At 39.1% G+C, this 17986-nt stretch overlaps 1 protein-coding gene across 3 annotated transcripts in view; it reads right to left on the bottom strand.

Annotated features, from left to right (window-relative positions):
• Positions 1-17986, bottom strand: part of GRIA4 (glutamate ionotropic receptor AMPA type subunit 4) — a 237345-nt gene that overhangs the window by 149692 nt on the left and 69667 nt on the right. For all 3 annotated transcript variants that reach the window (XM_050908180.1, XM_050908103.1, XM_050908237.1), the window contains exon 3: positions 9375-9614. In XM_050908180.1, the coding sequence (XP_050764137.1) occupies positions 9375-9614 (240 nt within the window). The remainder of the gene's footprint in view (positions 1-9374; positions 9615-17986) is intronic.

The raw sequence follows: 17986 nt of genomic DNA, 5'->3' as shown, positions 1-17986 counted from the left end.
TTACATTCAGTATTAAATTGGCACTATGTCTGGTCTCTGGCAGCATCGACTATACTCCCCTTTGTTTGCTACCACTCCGTGCTCCAGCACTGAAGCCAACACCTGTGGTCATATAAAAGGCGATGTACAGCAGCTGCAGGACTCAGATGCCCATACTGAAAGAAATTTCTAAAGCATAAGCATTTGGATGTGTGGCTGGCTTCCTTGTCTGAGTCTTTTCAAGGCCTTCTTTGGAGGTCCACGCTGTGGGATGTTGTATCTATCAACTGTCTGCAGTGTTACTACTGACCAATGTGTAGTGCTAACATAGGACAGCCTCATACTTAGAAAAGATGCTCTTGGTTATGCTGATGTAAGGTTGCCACAATCCCTTCACTGAAGATAGTTTTTTGCAGGTTTTGCCAATCGTGATACCACTGATACAGATGTATGTAAGGAAGGGCAGAGTCTATCCTAAAGATTAATATGAAAGCTAAATATCAGTAAACCACAACATGAATTTCTGCTTAAAACTTTTTTCTCTGGACGTAATTTATTTAATCCATGGAAAAGATGAATATACGTCCTATTGGTATGTATATAAATCACCTGCTCCTATTTGGGATTAAATAATCATAAAATCAATTTTTATAGCGTACAGTTCCTAACATACAGTATGCAGACCTTTTATTATGGCTTTTCTGTATGGGGCAAGTGACTAAAATTCCTACTCAGAGCAATATGTACTCACATACTCCGGTACAGCACATACTCAGAAACGTGCTCAGAGATGCTACTCCTAACTCGTAAGAGCAACTGAACTTAACTTTGCTATGCAGACAATCTCGAGTAAAAATGGCAATACAGGAGTTTTTTTCAGAAAAACTGCTATACTACAAAGTCACTTCCTTTCTTAACTGCAGTATAACTTCCTTGTGTGGAAAACCTCTTAAATAAATGGAAAGAGATATTCAGAATTACAGACCGCACTGTCCTGCTCTCAAGTAAATACAGAATGTGTGTAACAAACAGCTAAAAATGACATGGTTCCATTTAAAGGAATGTGTCACGTATGCAGGTAACAACAGATTAACTGTTTGTGCCAGGTTCTGTAAATGCAATTGCTCTGATATTATTAGAACAAGCCATTGGAAGTAGCAATCTTATTTACATTAGGATGTTGGAATATAAAAGCATATAGAAGCTACAGACATACTCTTGAGTTACACATGGGCAAACCTGAGAAAAATACTACTGAGAAAAGAATTTAGCTCTAAGGATTCTGCAACACTGTCACAAACAAATCACTAAAAAGGGCAAAGCTGATTCACTGGCATGGCAACTTGAAAAGCAATATTTAAAATTATCACGCGTCTCTTGTCTTCTCCATGACATCCACTAACCCAGAATAAAGGAAAGCAAATTCTTCAGATCAGGAATATAATGAGTAGCAGTTTATTTAATGTTTTCTGACTTATATATTTCTATGGCATTTGCATATTAGGTTGTGCTGCATATTCTGAGTGTTTAGCTAGATGACCAAAACACCCAGAAAAGTTCTAATGCAGCTTAGTTTGATCCACATCTTACATGGAATAGCAAAGTCAGGGGACTCATCTGTACACTTGATGATCAGCTTTTGATTTCCATACTTGTATTTTCTGTTAATTTCAACCTTGATCTAATGTTCAGTTGTTTCAATCAACAAGAGGAGTACTTTCATTTAACGAAGCACTCTGAAAGCTCTTGGAAGATTTTCGTATGTAGTGAATTCTGAGCTCATTACACAATGACCATGCTGGTTTACCATTACTGCTTCTCTTTGGTGGTAAGACAAGGGAAAGATGGAAAGTCACAGTATCATTACTGATGCTGATGTTAGGATCCAGCTGCATCTTAGTCTCACGTGAGCATTTACTACCTATACTTCCAAGCTGTTATCTCCTGCTGAGAAAATGAGGACAAGCCAGCATGTTGCTGGTATAATTATTAATGAGCTAACACTGGCAAAACAAAATCTGCTGCAAACCAATTATTGATGGATAAAGCACATTGGTCTATTCAATTAAAACCATGGAATTTACTAAGTATAGACAGCAGCAGATTATATGAAGGAGGTTGTATAACTTACTACAGTTTTCTGCACTCACTGATATCTGATAAAACAACTTTTTCTCTATGTTTTGTGTATCATTTCAGATTGGCCTGCATGAAATTACAACACGACTTTGGTAAACAACAAACACAGAGGTACTTGGATCCCAATATGTATGACATGATTCACTGCCCATCTAGAGTGTTTGCTGAAGACAAACAGCTTTTTTATCAAACCTAGTGAGGATTTTTTTCTGTTCACCTACAGTATAAGTGCCATCCTATTCCTGGGATGTATTTGGGCTACTGAAACTCCAAACCAGTTTGACCATTGGACTTGATGGAACTACTCTGAAATAGGTAACAGCTGACATGGTGAAAACACTGATGACTGATCTCAGCAATTGTAAAGACACAAAATACGGAAAAGTTCAAACCTACAGACCAGATGTTAGAGTAGTCTAATAAACACTACAAGACCAGGTATTGGATGCTGTCTGTTTTCTGGAATACGTCATATCAATATTTCTGCAATGTCATGACAGCACTGATCTTTGTTTCACAGAAGTTTGGTACATAACTGCATGATGCAGGTAGGTACCTTTCATTTTTAGTGGACACAGTCATGAACTTCTGTTTCTCTTTTATTCTTGGACATTTTGCCAAAGGTCAGTAGGATGAAAAATGCTTATTGTGGGAATCCTTCCAAATTCTTCCTGCTGATCATAATGAAAAAAGAGCCCAAGACCAAGTGGATCACTGGAATTGAACAAAGTCAGATTCCCAACATAATCTTCTCCATGATCCAGCACATAACTGTTGTTTCTCAGGCTTACCTGAAACACCCTGTGACATTCTAGCAGTTTAAGGTAAGAGCGATGTAGGTCTGGGCTTAACAGTGCTATGCAGAAAATAATGAATAACTAAACAGCACTTGGTGGCAAAACCTTTTTTTTTTTGCCAGTACTGTGTTGTAAGTTCATCTTCAACTTGCTGTTTATTAGCAACACTTGGTCTTTTTAACTTATTTCACAAATAAGAGCCTTGACTCAGTATTTTTATGCAGATAAACACGTAGGCTATATTTCTATATTACTACTGGCTTTAGTATGTCTAGCTCTTTCAGTTGAGCTAACTATTGAAATAACTTTCCAACTTGATATTATATTATTACTCTTAATGTTATTAAGACATTGACAAATTTGTTCAGAAGTGCAGTAAAAATATCAACTAAAGCTTGATGTAGGGCCAATTCTTGCAGTTCCTAAATGCCCAGCTAATGATAACTTATTGAGTACTATATTATAATTATAGTCCTTCAACCTGATTTTACAGTGTTTTTATCTAAGTCACTTAGAATGTTTTTGATCTGATTTTTGAATAATAGAAGATACTAAATGTTTTACAAAGACTATATATATAATTGAATAGCAATAATATATTATTGAAAGTTGCTCCATAGTAGAAAATTATCTTTTCAGTGTCCCAAGTACTGTGAAGAAGCCATTCCCGGTTTCCTAGAGAAATCATGAAAATTGCATAAATATAAATCCTGAGGGGACATAAGAGATCATCTGAAGCGGGACGTAGCAAAGCAGATCACCACTGCAGATACTTTCTAACCTCTTCTTTAAAACCTCCAGTGGTAGGAATCCCCACAATCTCCTCAGCTTATTCTAACTTTATGGAAATATTTTTCCTAGTAACACCTTAAATCTGCCTTCCTGCAAAATAATTCTAATTCTTGCCTTGATCTCAGTGGGTACAAAGAAGAATTGGTCTTTGCTTCTTAACAGACCTAGAATAAAAAATCTCAATTCCTGAAGCTTTTTCTCACAGGTCGTGATTTTATTTTTAATATTCTTCCTCTCCTCTGGACCTTTGAAACTTATATATGTGATATCTGTATATGGTGGTCAGTGACCACAGTGCCATTCCAGCAACAGATGCCTGATCCTTGTGCCATGCTTGTACCGAAGGCAAGGCCCTTGATATAGCTGTGAACAGTACCCGGTGCTTTCAAAGGGCAAGGAAAAAGTGGTGGGACACAGTGCTGCCATCATCATGTCCTCTGTGTGCCTTATCCACTTGATTCCATTCCACTTCCTCAGCTTACTGGAAATTTTTGATCTTTACTGTTACAGTGGAAATCCCAACACATGACACAGCAGCATAGCCAGCTGGGAGAGAGCAATATTCAGCTTTCATTTCTCACATGCAACATTCTTTTTCCTAAATTTCAAAATAACATTTACTTTATTGGAAACAGTATGGCTTTCTGGACTTATATCATTCTTATGGCTCACCACAACTCCTGAAACATTTCCCATGATACTAGTGCCAAGTCAGTTACTCTGCACTTTGTGTTTGTACTTTTGATTCTTCCCTACTAAGTTTACCCTTTGTACCACCTTTATCATATTTCACCTTCTTGATCTATCTATTTAGCAAGATCACTTTGAACTCTGAATCTGTCTTGTATCACTCTTACCTCGGCCAGATGGGGTACCCACAAAAGCCGTTCTCTGTGCTATCATGCAAATTCATACCGGATGTTCACTAGACCAGAGCAAAGACAAATCCCTTGCACCTCACCTGAGACCTCCTCTTACTTCTAGAATGTGTCATTAATAACAATTTTGGGGCTATGGTTTCTAATTTTCAAGATGCCGTGTTATAGTTGAATCTCTATTTTCTGTTTTTTTCTGGGAGAATGTCAGGCATGAGGCAGTATCACTGGAGTTACTAATCATGGATACACCAAACCTACTGCTTACTGCTGGGCTAGCTACTCTGCCAAAGGAAGAAATTAGATTAGCCTGATAAACTGATTGTAAATAACCAAGTCTGTAATCTCCCTCAAAATAAGAGGGAGAGCTATACATTTCCTGTACTTTTCTTTGCCTTCTCCAGACATCCGGGACTCACCTATCCTCCACAAGTCCTCAAAGACAAAAGCTTGGAGATTGCTACTCTATGTACTGTAGGATTATTTTGAACAGGCCATCAGGACTTGTGTAACCCTTCTGCCAGGTTTAGATTGTCATAAAACAGAATGGCTTCAACTTTAAAGGGGTTGCTATAAAAACACTATCCAGAAATGTGGGAAAATTAAATTTACCTTGTGCACAGCAAGCTGATTTTCCTCACCTGCAACCATGACTGAGTTGGTTTAATGAACAATATGTAATTACAAGGAGCAAAGGAAAAAAAAAAGCATCAACAAGGTACATAAACAGGCTCACACATGATGCCTAATTTCCAGAGAACTATAACTATTTTACAGTCCTCGCCTCTGGTAAACCAACTGCTAGGCCAGCTGGTAGCTCTACCCCTCCTGCTACCGCTCTTTAGTCACAGTCAGGGACTAAAAACTCTTGCTGGGAAACACAGTTGAATTCAAATGGCTGCTGAACTTTTGTGAAAGCCGTTTCCAGCTTGCTGGCTGCCATCCTCCCTGGTGTCCCACGCTGCTCTGCAGCCCCTCTACCACTCTCCACCCTGGGACCCCTTAGGTCTGGGTAATCCCTGCAGTTTTACTAGCAACTTCAGCCATTCCAGCTCTCAGTAAGGCTGCACACAATGTGGAAAACTAACACTGACCTCTTGTATGCTCGATTCTTGCACCTCTTGATTCTATATTGGATATTAGGAAAAATTTCTTCACCAAAAGGGTTGTCAAGCATGGGAACAGGCTGCCCAGGGAAGTGGTGGAGTCACCATCCCTGGAGCTATTTAGAAGACGTGTAGACATGGTGCTTAGGGACATGGTTTAGTGGTGGACTTGGCAGTGTTAGGTTAACGATTGGACTTGATGATCTCAAGGGTCTTTTCCAACCTAAATGATTCTATGATTCTATTCTTAAACAGCTTCTCACACCTCACACAAACTTTTCCAGCCTTCTTCTGTGGTTTCAGGGTCCAACTTTTGCTTTCTGGTGCTAGAAAACATTGTCATTGACTAGCAAAATCATACTGTAGGCATACCTGCGCTAGGCCAAAATTCCTATGGATTTGCAGATGCACAGCTCCACTTGACTGTGTGCCTCTTTTTAAAAGAAATACCTCTCAATCACAATAAAACAACATATATAAAATAAATGTTCTTCTGGTCTACTCATTTGATTCTTTCACTTAAGTCCCTTTAGAGGTGACATCAAATATTAACTGAGCACTTCACCCTGGACTTCCCTTTCCTCTGGATATCTCAAGGAGGCATGGTTTTCATTTCAGCCCTTTCCCACTATGCTTTGTGTAATTTGGGTAAGTGTTCTTCAGCCTGCTTTTTCCCTGTCCTGTTTGTGTTCCTGGCACTTTGCTGTTAATATTAATTGTATTAAGCACCAGGTCATAATTAAACCTTTTTATGGAAGGAGGGTAAGAGAAAGAAGAATGTATTGAAACAAAAGGACCCTTGAGGCATTAGCCTTCTGTGTCACTCTTTTCTTGCTCACTTTCCCTGTTAAATAATGAGCTGATTTTTCCTTCATCTTTCTCTTAGGTATGACGTCTTTTGCAAAACCTGTTCTCCTTTCCTGTAATGTCCCCTGCTAGACCCAATTCATTTTGTATCTTTGCCTTTCTTCCTAGTATCTTCGTCCTGTCACAGGACAGTGATTTTCCAGACTGCGACTTTGGCAGAACATCAGAAAGGGAGATTTAACATAATAGCTGAAGCCACCACCTCATCAGAGTTTGTGAGCTCCAAGACTACTCCACAGTGTAAACCCAAGTGTGGTATGTGGGAATGACTTGGAGAGATGTGACAAAAGTGCACTCCTGATCTGAACTGAAATGTTAACATAGATGCCCCCAGTAGCAAAGACACTGGGGTTCTGCAGGGAGCTGAGGGGCTGTCAAAGAGATGAATGGAGTGATACAGCAGAGAAACCTACCTTAATAATAGAATTTAATTGTTCACATTCTAAGAGGGAGCAGCAACTGAGCAGTATGTAACAGAACCAAGAAGCAAGCAGGATGGAAAGGCCGGGAAAGCAGGTCTGGAAAAAACATGCATTTGCCCACCACAGCACGTCACCACTGCTGCTGAAGGTTTGCCTAAGTTTATTCTGTCATACCGCCTTCTGCCAAGGACTTCTGCCTTTTACAATACTGCTAGCTGCTAAATGCTGCCTTCTTCGCAAACGGCTACTGTGTCTGGCTGGAATTTATGCTTATTGCTTACCTTCCCCCATAAGAGCTTATTTATAGCTTCCTGGATAAGCCGCAAAGATCAGCTTGCAGGCCCAGTATCAAAACCAAAAGGCTAAGGGGGTTCCCCTTCCTTCAGTTTGGTTGAATGGGGCTGCTCAGAGAGACAGGGAAAGATCTGGCATGTAAAGGAAGGATCTTTGGGAAAAATCTGGACAAGGTTAAGTTTTGGCCTCACTGACAGACACCTTATGACTCAACATCAATAATTCTTTTTTCTTTTTCCTGTTACACTCATAGTAAGAGATGATACTTACTTTTTTCTTATCATATCTCAGCTCTACATTAAAAATTTCTATTGTGTAATGGTAGTGAAAATTATTCAGCAATGATGTATCTTTATAGTCATCTTAATACCTAAAGATACATTGAATCTTATTTTCTCCTGCATTAAACTGATCACAAGACCTATTCAGAATTTGAGAGACTATCCAATGTAGCACCCCCTGCATCCAAGCTGGCAAATGTCATCTCTTTATCAAAGACACACTGATGAGTTCAGAGTTGCTGAGTTCAGTGCCATAAGAATCGTTTATTAACTACACTGTTATAGATGGCGTTCTGAAACTGCCCTTGATGTGATATTGTATGCTTAAAAATGATGTCTCAATCTAATTAAGCGTGTGAATTTAGATGAGAAAGGTGACTGCAGGTTGTGCACTTCTTCTCTTAACAATTTGTTGAACTTGTAGGATCACATCTGTAATTATGTGCTTGTTTTCTTGTTACCCATAGCTATGTCTTGAGCAGGAATACTTTTAAATTTGCTAATTTTTTCTCTTTCCAGTTATCTAATACATTCTATAATGCTTCCCAGAACTTCCTTTGTAGGTCCAGCAAACATTAAAAAAATCTTTATTTAAAAAAAACCCACACAATTTTGGAACAATACAAACCCTTTCATTTTGTTCCATTACTCATTTTGAATTCAGGTATTTAGGCAGTATCTCAAGCTAAAAACTCACTAAAATTTAGTGCTTGTATATATGAGAAAATTGACTTCTATAGCCATAATCAAATAATTAAACAGATTTAGTTAGGTCAGTATAATTCCCTATTTCTACTGCAGAGTAATTATACTGGAATAAAGCCACTTTAATTCCAGAATAGACTGTCCACATGGGGAGCTATATTGAAACAGCTGTAGTAAAATAATTATTTGACTACAGCTATGCCACTCGCTTCCCCCCTGAAAGCAAGCCATTAACATAAAAACCTTGCCTCTTTCACAGAAGCTCAGCCATGTTGGCTCAATCCTATTCCATAAACAAAGGCAAGGGGCTTTGCCAGCAGAATGAACACACAACGTGGAGAACAGGAGATTTTACCTCTCAATTCAGCACTGAGTGGTGAGGCGCAGTGATGCACTTGCAGTTTTTTACCACTTAAAAGGTTCTGAGATGCTCTGGCATGTGGAATGGAGAATGTGGATAGAAAGTGTAGCCTTTTGTGTAACATGCTATACATTTTATAAAAGTGTAGTCCATCACAGAGATAAGTCCAGATGAAAGGAGTAGAAGAGGGGTTACTACAGCACTCCCTCCCTCTGCTGCCCCATGGATACCTCTCGCCTGGCAGGTATTGCCTCTTACCTCCACTTCTCTGCCGCAGCCTGAGGGCCTCACACTGAGCGAGCCTCCCTCTGCCTTGACCTTCCAAAGCATAGAAGCCCCAAGGGGCTCGCTTGCATCTCAGCTTACACCAGTGCAGATGCAGAGAAGTGGCTGGTCCTCTCTACTTCTTTGTACTGCTGTCACTTATGAAGTGAGTTGAAGAGTGAGCAGAGCTGTAAAATTCTGCTTATTGAACTGTGTCTTTGTTTCACTAACATTAGTTAAAACGTTTTAGTATTCTAGAGTTAAAGCACAGGCTTTGGCTGGTCGATTACATACTATGTGCATCCAATATCCAATTTTTGCAGACGAAGGAATTCTTCCTTCAGCCACACAGCTACTCAGTCAGAGGTATTTCACCTCAAAGGCCCTTAAAAATTTGACTGACTCCCCAAGCTCTCAATATGACATAAAAACGCACAGTTCTTGCAAAAGTCATTTGAACTAAAAAGATAAGAAAGCTGGGTCACTACTCACCTCGATCTGTGTCATACAGGAAGACAAAGCGGTTCCATTCATAATGATCCAGCAAGCTCAGGAGGGCTCCCCGTAGAGATGGCCGTAGCTGCAGTACAAACTGACTCTCACCCTCCGTGGGGAAACTCGGTGTGATGAGGGAGATGTGCAAGGCGCTGCAGAATGAGGTCAAGGTATGTACTGATCTCTTATCATATAGTCCAAAAATGGCAAAAACTCCTCTAGAATACTGGGAGCAAACTGAAAGAAAAAAAAACCCACAGAGTTCAGCTAGTGACAAAATCTGTAAACATGTACTTATACATTCCAACATCCCCAATTTTTTATTTTGAAGATTTCTGTTTCTGCCTGTATTGTTAACTTCAATTTTCACGTGTTTCATTCTGGAAACCAATAAATAAATAGCTAAATAAGATTTTGTCACTTTTGGATCCTACTCATAGAACATTGCATTATCTATAGTGTTTTTACTTTAAAATAAAATATAAAATAACTAACATGTATTTTTGCACACCAGTGAAAAGTCAACATATGCTGTTTTAACCATAGCTCTGCATATTATCAGGCATTAATCATTTCCACTACCTTAAACAGAAAAGTGTTCACATTTTAAAATGTGAAAATTACCACAAAAATGTTACTGACCTTGCAAGTGAAATTTGGACATTTTGAATTGTAACAATGTAGAAACTTCACTCCCTTTTAAGCAGGGAGCCCTTGTGCTACATTAAAATTCTACTACAGACATCGAGTAAAAACCTACTTCATGAATAATCTCCTTGACTTTAAGAGAGCAGTTGAAGGAAGACGTAGTAAGTCAATGTGACCAGACTTTTGCCCCAAACCTTTTATTTCTACTCTGTGTCAACCTCAAAACCAGAAAACAAATTACCTGAATATATATTCTGAGTTTTGATTTGCTCTTGGACTCATTTAAGACATAGAGAAAGCCTTTTATTGATTTCAGCACAGTGGACAAGGGCTTTACTGATCCATGCACATAGAAGCAAGCATAAGGGTATCTTCTTGAGAAAATACTGCCTTTCTAGCAACTCATAAAGGGCCCAATGAAAAACATCCCACTTTTTTTGAAGTACAAAACAACTTATTAGAAACTGTGTGATCATTAATAGTGTTACCTATCCCAGAATCACAGAAAATGGAGAAAGGAACAGTCAGTTAGGGGATCATCATATCCATTTTCTCCTAAGTATGCATTTCCTATGCTCTCCTGTTCCAGACCCTCCCTCCTCGCAACCCATTCTTACATGTAGCCTAAACATGGGAAAACCTAAGTCACACCCTTTTAACTAGATGATGGCCTCCTCTCTTCTGCCCTGGAGATCAGAGTCATCCTGTGAGAGCAGCACAGTCAGGGTACAGCGTACACACTTAGCAAATGGGCTGATTCAAATCAGTTCAGCTTTAATTCTTTCATATTACATTTACTGCATAAAGAGCAAAAAATACAAATTGTGCATTTTCCTCCTTAGACTTGGGTGATTTATCCAGTTCTGATGCCAGAACTGGAGTAAGTGGCTTGAGGGCAGTTCTGTGATTTTATGTGCTGCCCCACTGTTACAGCCCCCAACCTAAGGATTTTCATAGCCAGATTATATATACACACAGCTTTTTAAAAAGCTTTCTTCCTTCCCCTAAGTTCCCTTCAATATGTTCATACACAGCTGTTACAAACCCTCTTAGTGTTTTCTTTGCTGGACCCCACAACATACATCCTCCTAGACCCATCAAATGACTGGCTGGCCATTCCACTAATCATCCTGAAAAGTGTTCTGTGCTTTCCTAGTTTCACCTCATCTTTCTTGAACACAGATGACCAACATGTTTAGAATTTCAGTTGAAGGCTTTCTGCTTCTTTTTACATTACTTCCCCATCTCTACTGTAAAATACTTCTGCTGACATATCCTAAGATCACATTGCGTTTTTCTAAATCTGCACCTCAGTGATGGCTGACGATCATCTCGGGATCAAAATTCTGCTCCTTCTTCCTTTTGGGCCATTTCCAAATGATGAGTTTCTGCTTATGGCATAATATTTTTATTAGTCACTATTATTCGTTTCCCATTATGTCACATCTACTACTGTACTCCTCAAAATTATTTACTTCCACAGTTACATTCTTAGCCTGCTCTGAACTTCTATCAATGTCTCTGTCTGCCTCACCAGCAAATTCCATCAGGGTACTCTGACTTTTTATCTCTGTGTCTACAGTAAAATGTCTCTTAGTATCTTCCTCCTGTAGCTATGCTTCTCCAGCCTGGTACCTCCTCTTCTACCAGTATTTGTCGCGATCTTCCCCTTAGTTTCATGCTTGCCTTTTAACTCTCCTGTTTGTCTCTATTTACATAAATCAATTCTCTTAGGAGCATGTCTATTTTACTTCATTCTCTTGGCAATTGGAAGATATGGATTAATCCCATACTTTCTACCTTAATAAATTCTGTTTGCATTTTATGCCATTTTCTGTTTATAGCTATATTTTAAAGCTTTCTTTCCATCGAAATCTGTCTATAACTTCACAGCCTATTGATGTTAAGCTGCTAGGTCCATGGCTGCCAGATTCTATGTCCCCCTTTAAAAACAGGTATTGTATTTCCTATTCACTGATCATACGTATCACAACTCATTTAACAGCTCTACTAAGAAGCACTTGTTATTGCATCTGCCCTTCAGTAAAGCAATTCTTTAAGAACCATGGAAGAAAGAGGTGATTTCCCTATTCCCATTAGCCATCACGCCTCTTTTACGGTCAACGTCCTCCTTGAGTGAAAATCAATGTGAAATATCTATTAGTTTTACATCTCTAACCAGATTTTCCTGTTTTTCTGTCCCATCATCAATATATAACAGCTTCAATTATTTTCCTATTTCCTGTCTTTGTATTTAAAGATGTAAATGACCTTCTACTGTTGTTTTAATGTCCTTTGCAAGTTTCAGTTTTCACTGGCAGCCCTAACTTAGGTTCTCATTTCTGCAGCGAATGTCCTCTATACCTCCTGACTTCTTCAACACAATCTTTCTTACTAATAACCCTTTTTGAACACTTGTTTCTTATGTCTTCCTTGTATTATCATTCATTCAGTTCTGGAGTCACATCCTGCATGTTACTTTCCCCTGCAAAGGGATTTCTCAGTGTTTTACAAGTGTTTCTGTGAGGAAATGGCAGGCCTCCTCTATTTTCAAACACAGTCCAGTTAACTTTGCCAACTGAAACAGTTGAATGTAAACCTTGTGTATGTAAGTAAGTGGTAGTTACTTAACGTGTTTTCTGTTTAGAGAAAACCCTTGTTAAGGCCCTGCATTGCCTTACTTGTTTGCAGTTTTACACGGGCAAAGGGTACCTTTTGTAACACATGGTCCATACAGTAGGATTCTACATGATGAAAAATTCAAGAAATCAATGTCAAGCTGTGAAATTGTACACTTAGTGAAGTTAAAGCTCAAATTCATTCTCAGGATGGAGAAAAAGGAGATAGAAAAAAGTCAAACTTGAAATTTCATTAAATAACATGGTATGACCCTAAAATACTTTTAACTAACAGAATAATAATTCTTCACGTTTTCAAAGCAAACTATCCTTGCCACAGCCTAGATCCAAATGCAATAAAACATTATCTGACTATCTTTAAAGTCCTGAAATAACCAATCCAAGAAAACTTGTGCTACTATACTCGAGATAAAGATTGGGAAGTTACTGAATAGTGTCCTTCTTTGCTCCTTGATAAGAAAAAATGCTAAGATGAAGGTTATGAGAATTTTTTCTTACTCAGTACAATACCCACAGAGAGGAAAAATGCCTGTGACGCTATGGAGATTAGGCTTAAACATACGTAGAGATGCTGCAATGCTCCTGAATCAATTTTACAGTAATCAGCAGCGACCACAAAAATCAGCAAAGCCATGAGGATTTGCATTCTGACTCACTGCTGTTCTCAGAAAATGCCTCCAGGCAAACGCGACTACCTGGATTTCCCAATTCTTTATCTATTTCTCTTACACTTCTAAAGGCATTTTACTTAAAATAAATGGACTAAATTATGCTTGGTAAAACACAATCTCATATTAGCATTCTAAGAAAATTTTGTTCAAGATTTTTTCCCCCATAAATATAAAGCAGTGACAAATACACTTTCATGAGCATACTTTGAAATATATTGAATAATAATTTGTCTTTAAACCAGACATCTCTTCATAGCTGACAACTTAATGCCAGTATTTTCTCCTGCAAATTTTGCAATGCCATTGGTCTCACCAAAGATAAGATGAATGTGGAGGTCAGACTCCAGAGAAGACGATGCAATGCACCTTAAATAGCCAAGATAATGTTATTGAAGTAGCTGTAATATGAATTAGATATGTTCTATTCTAGCGATAGTGATAGTACTATCACTTTAAAAGAACAAGTGACTCACAGGACCTTCAGTTAAAAAAAGAAATCATAATGCCAAAATGGCAAAAATTGTATACTGCAGGGTTTACTGAGATACACAGTCAAGCCACATGCGGTCTTCCTTCTCTGTGAGAGAAAGACTTCCCGAAGTCCCTGTTATTGTTCTAAAGACAAGTCCCACACTTTAAAGACAAATCTTTTCTTGAAAAACAAAAAGCAAAAAATCCCAACTTCTTCTTATTCACTGATTTCCAGAAGCTACACCCATATAGTTTAAATCCTCTAAACAGGCACAGGGGAAGTCAGAGTCCAAATACAGCTGTAATCATAACCATGAAAAGGACACAGAAGAGATCAAGTGAAAGTTTGTGAGAAATGCGTATGTACAAATACACATACATATACATACCTGCACACGTATTTACATGATATTGGTCTTGTTTTATTATTTGGTCACATCCAAAAGTTTTATAATTTCTTCAAGAGACAATTAAAATACTACTCTAACAATATATTTACAAAATGAAGTCTGATAAGCAGAGAACAGCTGGTGTGCCAACAGCACTAGTTTTGCTCAGCAGCCTATACGGTACCTATACCATATAGGCAGGAATCTGGAAGACCCACAGTCTAACATAGAAGTAACATGGTAGATCTTGCTTCAGAGCCATGACTCACAGACCCTGAGTCTTCCAGGACACAAGCTCTGGAACAAGCATTTTAAAATGGTTTTCCCTAGGTTTTAGGCTCCTACGTGGGAAGCCCTGGCACAGCTGGCTGTTACCGATATACCGACAGGCCCACTGTTCTGCCATAAACTCACAAACCGTGGAAGCACCAAAACTGAAAGACTCAGAGCAGTTTGTGTTATGGAAGTTTTCCAGAGATGAGGACAGTCTTTCATTGCTGTCTCTTCATTTCCTCCTATGCTTTGGAGATACAAATGGGGAGTGGGGATTGTGGTCAGTCCATAAAAACTTGTCTCTGCTGCTCCTTCCTCCTCACGCTGTTCCCCTAATCCAGCGTGGGGTCCCCCCATGGGATACAGTCCTTCATGAACTGCTCCAACACGGGTCCTTCCCATGGGCTACAGTTCTTCAAGGTACTCTCCATGGGGTACAGTCCTTCAGGAAAAGACTGCTCCAGCATGGGTCCCCCATGGGCCACAGTTCCTGACAGAAAACCTGCTCCTGCGTGGGCTGCTCTCCATGGGCAACAGCTCCTGCCAGAAGCCTGCTCTGGTGTGGGCTCTCCACAGGCTGCAGCTTCCTTAAGGGCACATCTACCTGCTGCAGCATGGGGTCCTCCATGGGCTGCAGAGTGGGTATCTGCTCTGCCATGGTCCTCCATGGGCTGCAGGGGGACAGCCTGTGCCACCGTGGTCTTCTCCACGGGCTGCAGGGGAATCTCTGCTCTGGCACCTGCAGCACCTCCTCCCCTTCCTTCTTCACCAACCTTGGTGTCTGCAGGGTTTTCTTCTCTCACATTTTCTCACTCTTCTCTCTCCCTGCTCCTATGCAGTGTTTTTAACCCCTTCTTAAATATTTTATGACAGAGGCAACACAGCATCGCTGATGGGCTCAGCTTTGGCTAGCAGTGGGTCTGTTTTGGAGTTGACTGAAAACTGGCTCTGTCCCACATGGGGATGGCCCCTGGCGTCTTCTCACAGAGGCCACCTCCGTATCCCCCCCCAACCAAAACCTGTCCACAGAAAGCCAATACACCTGGTAAACTCCACACAGCAATAAATTTCAAAAATATATATAAGGAGTTACATTTCCTTGCCACCACAACAGTATATGAAGGCTTTCATTTGAGTTGTGCCTGCAATACTGTCAGTGCTCCATGTCCTCACGGATCACAGTCATATACTCTATTTTGTTCAGCTGCTGTGCACCTGCATTTGCCACCACTGATATAAAAGTACTGGGTGAATTTTCTCAACCTAAGGAACTCCTTCCAAGAGGAACAGCCTAGCCATATGGAGATGCAAGCTCTACAAGTGAGATGAAGCACAGAAGGGAGAATCATTTAATCTAAATAAGGACCTGCCTCCCAAGGTCAAATGATTTATCAACTTATATGCGTGAAAGCTCCAACACTTGAGATGAGATTAAGTAATATTTCTAAAACAGCTTTGAGACTAGAGTTTCCTGTTAAAATGTCAAAACATGTTTCTGTTCATTTTGCACAGAACATCCCAACAGTCTCTTTCTCCTCTGTGCTCCCTGATCCACCTCCTCCTCATCAGTCCACTGACCTCCACCTCCCGGAAGAGGACACAAGGCCAGTCAGGGCTCTAGAACTACAAGACAAGTGATCTAAATTCATTCCCATGTAGTTTTCAACTATCTTGCACCCAAATCCAGTACGAATTTGATACAAATATGCTCTTCCTCTGGGCTGTGTTTGAGACTGCTGATTTTATCCTAAATTATGCTGTTGCATTAAGAAAAATTCCCAGTACTGAGACCAACTTAATGAGGTACCTTCATGAATTAAATCACTGATATAAGATGACAGATAGGATTATAAAAGAGAAAACAGTATTACATAAAAGGGGTTGATGAAAAACATTATAGATGTATTAGGACTAGTTCACTACTATCTTAAGAAATGTCTTAAATAGAAAAGGATATTTCTAAATATTGCTATCCAAAAAAGGGGAAAAGGGAAACAAGGACTTTCTTACAAATTATATGGTTAGATTTTTTGTGTCTAATGAAACAAGCATCCATCACAACCCTACTCATTTTCTATTTATAGACCCTGCACCCTCTAAATCATCATCTACCTTTGCCTTTTGATCACAAACTTCTTCAAGTAAAAGAATTATCCTCCCCTGCGTTCAGGAGGCATGCATCACACTTTGGGTAGCATCATACCTAAAGCATTATAACCAGAAATAATATCACATCATTACCTTAACTAAAATCAGTTTATTGCTCCACAATTTAATACAATATTAATGATGGAGGTGAACAAAAAGAGACTAAATTAAGATGTTTCCGGTTAAAAAAAAAAATTGAATCACAAACATTACCCTCTCAAATATTTATTCCTCTCAAACGTTTATCCTCCTATAATGTAACTGCATAATGAGAAGTGTGGTATGTTGGGCACTGAATCTCTGAGACTAAATTCATACTCTGGAGCAAAACACTTCACATTCCCATGTCTCAGTTCTTAACATTTCAACTGTCTGGTCTATTTTGGACTATAAGCACTTGTCAGGAAGGCCAATCTCCTATCAGACATCTGCAAAAAGTTTAGCACAATGGTCCAGCTGTCTCAGCTGTGGCTTCTGAGTGCTACCCCAATGTGTATAAACATTACACCTAATGGACCCTTATCTTGCAATTCTATAGTAACTTCTGGAACCCTAAAAACACGTAACCACTTGTCCTAAAGGTCAGTGTGTTTAGTTGCATGCATAAAATTAAGTACGTACTAAAGAGTGTGCAGGAGTATTTATCTGGAGATCAACAGATGGATCCATCAAACTTGAGGCACGGAAAATTCACGAGTGTCTTTTACATGTAACCTACAGCAATGGGTTACTTCTAGTACTCTATAAGTGACTTGCCAGCTCATTTAAAAATACTCTCCTAGGAACAACGCAAACCTTGGTTTAATGTGCTAGATCAAATGGTAATTTGGGAAATGCAGTTTTGTTTATGCAACTGCACATGTGAGAATATATTGCAAAACAAGATACAAACTTGTTACATTTTTTAATTAATAATTAAGTTTCCAGAAATATTTTTTGTGAATTGTCTCTAAAAGACTATTTCTGCTCAAAGTCAATTCCTGAAACAATAGCAGAAAGTGATAGTGCATTTCTTGCCTATTGAATGGAAAATGGAATTGAATTAGCTTAATTAACATGCACAGTATTTTCTTCTTTTAAAATTAATTTGAACATTGTAATATGGTATTTTGTGTGCGATGTCTTATACCAGATCACTAAGTTACAGAACATTAACTTTAGAAGGTTACCCTGACAGATGCCCAAAATAACAGAAAAGAGAGGGCCATAGAGACCAGACAAGACTGACTTATCGATCCAACTGCTGAACTCTTCTCCATGCTTCATATGGAGCAAGCTTTGCTCTTCACAAATTAATACATTGATTAAAGTTTCCTCCAAGCCAATCCCAAAATAATTTGTGAAAGGAGCATTTGTGTCTTTGTATGTAT

Source organism: Gymnogyps californianus, chromosome 1 (assembly GCF_018139145.2).
Source record: "Gymnogyps californianus isolate 813 chromosome 1, ASM1813914v2, whole genome shotgun sequence".
In the NCBI taxonomy this organism is placed as follows: Eukaryota; Metazoa; Chordata; class Aves; order Accipitriformes; family Cathartidae; genus Gymnogyps; species Gymnogyps californianus.
This window is presented reverse-complemented; position numbering and strand designations above follow the sequence as displayed.